Source organism: Notothenia coriiceps, unplaced genomic scaffold (genome assembly GCF_000735185.1).
Source record: "Notothenia coriiceps isolate Sejong01 unplaced genomic scaffold, NC01 NC01_scaffold00037250, whole genome shotgun sequence".
Taxonomy (NCBI): Eukaryota; Metazoa; Chordata; class Actinopteri; order Perciformes; family Nototheniidae; genus Notothenia; species Notothenia coriiceps.
This window is the reverse complement of record NW_011369951.1, coordinates 12,141,299-12,147,957: the sequence shown is the minus strand read 5'-3', so window position 1 is coordinate 12,147,957 and position 6,659 is coordinate 12,141,299. Positions and strand designations below refer to the sequence as shown.

Sequence of the window (6,659 nt, the reverse complement as noted above, 5' to 3'; positions counted from 1 at the left end):
TGCAAAGGATTTGATCCAAAATTAACCGTTCAAATCTAAAAAAAGTTACTTTACCCAGGTACTGACAAAAATCCTGATAAAAGAGATAAAGATACCATTTAGGAATAAAAGGTTTAAAACGGTTAACTAAAAAAACTAAACTTTGACATAATGCTATTGAGCAGTCATTTGTCCAGAAACCGAGAGAGTATCTCTATGTCACTCCGTCGAATTTACGTAAATTTACACTAAAACAAATTAGTACAAAAGATATAAAAGTCTCGTGGGAAATCATGTCAATGATAATCCCATTACATGTTACTTGTTAGACACTTTTATCCAAAGCGACTTACATACATTCAGTACTGTGGACAATCCCCACAGGAGCAATTTGGGGTGAAGTGTCTCAGGGACACAACGACATGCTGACTGCAGTGGGACTCAAACTTGCTATCCCCTGATTCGAAGTCCATCACACTATCCACTGAGCCACAGCCTCCTCCATGACACATAAGCGTGCCGACCTGATCCAGGGGCCCACTTAAAACAAGGTTTGGAGGTAATAGGCCTCCACCCGAGGAATGTGTCACATTTCAATATGAGCTACTCTAACGTCAGAGTTAATTGCCTACAGAATGCCATGGAACAAGAGTCATGTATTGCTAAATAATTGACGAAGACCATGAGCCTGTTTTAATGGTTCACCTATGTATCATTCACGGCGTTACATAACGTTTTTGGTGATTAAGACGGGTGGAGGGATCGATGATGGGGTCAGACGGGAAAGAGGAGGGAGTGGCACCAAGAGTAAAATGATCAGACGCATTGCAACATGAGATTATCTGCTGTAAAGATTAAAAAGGGGCAGTTTTGTTGGGGGCAATAAACTATAAAAACAGATGTTTTTCTATTTAACTCTGCGTCAGTCATTTGAACCATGTGTAGATTCTGCAGTTGCCAACAATGGACCATACACAGTTGATTAGACATTAAAAGAATAGAGTTAGATAAGGGGATGGACCTCACGTTAGTATTTCTATGGTTAATAATGGTTAGCTTAGCACAAAGACTAAAAACAAGGGGAAATAAGGTGCACATTCCTCACATTCAAAGTGTTAGATTAAATGTATTTAATCTGTACAAAAAAAACAAATGTAAAAAAAAAAAACGTTTTTATAACACATTATTTGTTGTATTTTTTCTTAAACAGATTACGCAATAAAATATAATGTTGTAACTTGCATGTTACAGGACGGATATAAGAGGTTTTTAAAGGTCTTATCGTCTAACCCACAACAAACTTTTCCTTTAACTACCGTACAATATTGTACCTTATAAAACGGAAAAGTCAAATCAAGCAATCTGATTGGTTCTTAGACGTGATATAATGAGCGTATATCAGAATTGTAGTTACTTTTCACAAGTCATGTATCCCTCCGCCTCTGAGAAAAGCTACAACTGTTACAACTGTTACATTACGTCCGTTACGAAACTAACTAACTAACAATCGTTGTGTGGCGCAGTGGGTTGTGCGTTGGTGTTTGGATCAAGGGGGCACAGGTTCAAACCCCACTGCAGTCAGCATGTCGTTGTGTCCCTGAGACACTTCACCCCAAATTGCTCCTGTGGGGATTTTCCACAGTATTGAGTATGTAAGTCACTTTGGATAAAAGCGTCTAACAAGTAACATGTAATGTAATGTAACAAAGCTTAAGATGGAAACATTTAAGGTTAACTTCGACCTGCGGGGGGGTCTTACTATGGAGGAGTGGATTGAGCAGTGCCTATCTCCAAAAAAAGCACCTAAACGACGACATGCACAGCTACGTGAAGAGCAGGTAGACAAACTGGAAAAGTACCACCATTCAAAAGCTTTCTGATGCAGGTCTTGAAACAAAGCTGAGAAATTATGACGTTAGTGGCCAGAAGTGCGAAAGCTCTCTCCAGAGCTACTGGGACCGGAGAAAGTGGAGCAATATTCTCGCTACGCCAAACAACAGCCTAGAACAACCTCAACATATACAAGTAACCACGTAAGCCATGCTACTGATGCTGGACAGTTTTTCAGTGGCTGCACAATAAACGGCAACATACAAATGAATGTAAATATATAGCCAAATAATCGATCAATGCTCTCTGTCTAATATGTTCGCTAGCTGTTAGTGTTGTTACATAGCAACCACCTCGCACTATGTTTTATGCAGAAGGCAACGGAGGGACTATTTTATTTTGAACATCCTTATTTACTAATAAAAACTATTTAAATTAGAGTGTGTATTTTTCTTTCATATTGCCACACTTTGTAACCGTTTTATAAAAGCAATAGCTCACTTCATTATATCACAGCTAAAGGGCGTGGTTCGGCCCGACGCGAAGCGGCCTGTCGTGAGCTATTGCTTAATTATACTGCCTTTAGTGAAGATGTCAAGCAAGAATGTAAACATTAAAACCCACATGCTTTTGATTGATCTAAAACAGCTTACAGAACAGTGTAGTTGTGTACCTTTGCGCTTCTTCACTGTGATGGGAAAGAGCTTCCTGCCGTTGGTGTAGATGAGCAGTTTCCCCAGGACACACAGCGAGTGGACGAAGAAAGCATACTCAATCTCTTTTCCCGTGTAAACACTCCTCTGGACTGAGCCTGACACATGACAGAGACAAGGGCCCAGATAGTGTTGATAGTATTAAAGATGATGGAAAGAGCAAAGCTAACACCTTTTCCGTCACATGGCTAATTCTTGTTTACAACTTTGTTAGGTGTTGCAAAAGACATATTTCAAATAAAAAGGGTAATAGTCTTGCACGACCAAAAGGTGCATCCACAAGAGAAAGGGTCAAATTCTGATAAGCAAAGATGTTGTTTGTGTTGATCTTATTTCAGTTACAAATGAAAATATTCATACAAAATAAAAAGTTATTCTATTGTAATATTTAAACTACTTTTCATTGGCCCAAGATGAATGCCCCTGCTGTGGTGGACAGAAAGTGTAAAGACATTTCATACAGCGGCTGTAATCGAAGGAGATTGACGAATGAAAAACACCCTCAGGGCCTCCGAGGTGCAGAACATCTAAAGCAAGCTCAGCTTATTATTTTATGCGGAGTGTATCAGTGGCGGGAGGCAGCTTACCTCCAGTCAACAAAGACAAGGTCAAAGTGTTCGCTCTCAAGGAAGCAGCTGCTCCAGGAGATAACTCACTGACACACACTTTCCCTTAGCCCATCTCCAGCTACACTCACTCTTTTTAAGCATTTTACCATCAATCTATATTACTCTAAATGTTAATATTGCAAATGATCATGTAAACAAAAAACTATCTCTTGTAATATTTGTTACAAGACATTTGTATTACCCTCATCCAGAACTTGAGTTACTTAGTGTTAAAAAAAACCTACTATACAAATGCTTTTTGTGCATGTCAATGGTCTGCAGAGGCTTAATTCCCAGAGTTTCTCTCACACACACACTCCCCCCACCTGCCTGAAACGACTCCAGTGACATCACTACGTAACACTTGCACTTTCATTGGCTAGCGCTCCAACACATTGCACGTGATACGCTAAGGGGCGGGACATCTCTAAGCAGTCGACCAATCACAATAGAGCTGTCATCAACCTCCCATTATTCCCTTGGCTTTATCTTTTGTATCCCTTTTTTGTTTTCATTTCTTTCTGTTTAATGCTCCTCTCTGCTTTCCTCTGTTTCTACAACAGCAGGAACAGCATGTGTTAACAAAAGAGAATAAATAAATGATGACAGCGAAGACTAGGTAGGTAAAAATACAATTAACACCCACAGGCTTCAAATGAAGCATTACTTTCTCATTAGGCGCTCTCAGTAGCTCAGCCTGAGTGTATTATATTTTGGTTTGTTTCACAGCACACATTAAATCAGCATTACTGCAAATGTGTTGATGTTAACCACACAGAGTGAGAGTGGAAACTGTTATCCAGATATGAGAAAGTACATAAACCTGTTGAGGAAATGATGAGTTTATGGTCTGTTTAACTCACCGGGTTCCTGCCGCTCCGCTGACTGGGGATCAGTTTCATTTGTTACACGTTCACAGGATTCAGTGTAATGGATACACTGCTGAAGGGCTGCTACAATCTGAAGAAGAAAATGATTTGAATGCAATGTGGTTGCTGTAAACACCATGACAACTGCTAAACTCCTTCGACTCTTATCGAACCCTTTAATCAAAGTTCATTTGAATCTTAATCCTGAAGCACTGGAGGGGATTTGAATGCACTGCAATGCAAGAGTGGTTTAGGCTCAGAGTGCTTGGAAGAGTTATTGACATTTACTTTAGAGAAGGTTTCAGGGGTGATTCATCAGTAACCCTCTCTAGAGTCAGAGAGAGAGCACAGAGGGAGGTTTAGGATTAAACAATCAATCTGTAAATGTCAAAGTGACTCTAAAATCTTTTGTGCCCCTTGATATTGATCCCCCCCACACACACACACACACACACACACACACACACACACACACACACACACACACACACACACACACACACACACACACACACACACACACACACACACACACACACACACACACACACACACACACACACACACACACACACAGGCATGAATAGGAATGTTATTGTATGGTTTCAGTGAAATGCAGCCAGTCTTTTGAAGAATCCACCATCTGTGTTATTCTGAATACATACAGTATCTTGGTTACAGTAAAGGTAGGAACTAAAACTGAAATGTGGCATCTTTTCTGGGGTCTAAAGATGAAAATCAAAGAAGTCTGAATTTGAACTTTGTCGTGTTATTTTCCATACCTTTTCCTATAGCTCATGCACAGTGTTTTCTGTTTTGGATGCTCTTCCTGGTGCCTAAGCGTGCATTCACACCAGATCAGGCTGTGTGATTGAGTTTGTGTGGTGATGTGAAGCAGCTTAATGAAAGCCTAATTTACTCAAATCGACCGATTCCTACCAAAGTAGATACTCAACTTTGGGAGAAATCTTTGAGTTTCAATTTGTAAAAAAAATGTCCATGAGACAACTATGTTTTATTTAGTTGTTCCTGCACTACCTACCACTGCAACATAAACACACTGCCCACACTGCCCATTTTTGTATTAATGTAAATACTGCATTTTTTGGCCCAACTCCTGATTTGGTGTTTGGCTGTGGGTTTGGAGCTCTCTGAAAACACTTCTCATGCTTGTTTCATTGGTGTTTCTTTACCGTGTTAGACGTTTGAAAAGTACAAAGGAGTCAGTGAGAGATATTGATTTCGGAGTGGATCACTCACCAGAGACTTGTATTTTCTCTCCAGGAGTCGGAGAACTACAGTCCTGCTGTAGTATCCATGCTGAGAGAGGGTGAGGGAAGCACATCAGGATAAAAGAAAGGGCATGTACAAGATAATAAGGGATACAGACACTACTGAGTTACAAAATAACACAGTAGTGCATCATGGTTCCTGCAGCTTAAGGCAACATTAAATAACTTTTTATGGCCATTTGCAATTTAAATGCATGACCAACTTTCCATGCAATTGTTATTTAAGGAATTATTTAAAAGAAATACATGTAACCAATCAGGAAACATCCTAATCCTACTCCCTGTGTCTCAGTATTATGGATCTGTAGGAACCATGTTCATATACAAAATGCACTCTGCCTAAATCAATCAAAACTGTTAATTTCTAACACATACCATCCACTTTTTAAACCAGGTAGCTTTAACGTCCAGTAAGGCCAGCAGGTGAATGGGTTCCAGGACGTTCTCTGTCCCAGTTGAACCTGAGCCATGTTCATGATGTAAAGACAGCAGAGAGAAAGTGCTCTCTATAACTTCCTCCATGTACCTTAAGCAGGGTAGAAAAGATGTACACCTTCAATTTGGACATAGGAAATAAAGAATAAGTAGATTTGAACTGGGATAAACCATGTGACTACATATTAAAGGGGACCTATCATGCAAAATGCACTTTTTGATGTCTGTTATACATAAATATGTGTCCCCGGTGTGTCAGGGAACTCACGCAGCGTCAGAAAATAAAACCCTGTCTCTTTTCCTCCGTACCCAAATCTCTAAAAACGGGGCCACAACGGAGCTGATCCAGATTTGCGTCCGATATGACGTAATATCTGAAATGTGGACCAACGGCCCAATCAGAAACGTTGCTATCAGAAACAATGCCCGACTGTTTTGGACGTAATATGGTCGGTGTTTACATTAGCATCGCTAACACTCAGAGCTAACCTGTACTGGAGAGCATGTGTGTGAAGAAGCAGGAAGTAAAAAGGAACTCACCTTGTGGTATAACCGGCAAGAGAGAAAGCCTTTGAGCTCCATACTGTTTCAGAGATAATCCTTGATAATCCATGATATGGCGTTTCATCACGGCAGTATTTAGTTTAGACAGTAGCTGCTGGGTCCCACATGAGCTCAGACCCCTCCTTTTATTTTTTGTATCAATTTTTTTTTTTTTTTTAAAGCTTTATACCCAAATCAGCACTTTAGAAACAGGAAGTGAAATAGAGGGATATGAGGCATGGCTAGAATGGGTGGTCTGTTTGGTATTTTGAGCAAAACACTTCATAAACATGTTTTTTATATATTTGTATATATCTGAGACCTATGCTGTTGCCTAAAGATAGCATGATAGGTGACCTTTAAGACATGTATTTAGTTTCATGCTCTTAA

The 6,659-nt window shown here is 39.9% G+C and overlaps 1 protein-coding gene across 1 annotated transcript in view; it reads right to left on the bottom strand.

Annotated features, from left to right (window-relative positions):
- LOC104967317 (inverted formin-2-like) overlaps positions 1-6,659 on the bottom strand; it is a 35,917-nt gene that overhangs the window by 16,802 nt on the left and 12,456 nt on the right. The window contains exons 6-8 of the mRNA XM_010796727.1: positions 5,260-5,319; positions 3,994-4,015; positions 2,483-2,620 (exon numbers count right to left, since the gene is read on the bottom strand). Coding sequence (XP_010795029.1) covers positions 2,483-2,620; positions 3,994-4,015; positions 5,260-5,319 — 220 coding nt within the window. The remainder of the gene's footprint in view (positions 1-2,482; positions 2,621-3,993; positions 4,016-5,259; positions 5,320-6,659) is intronic.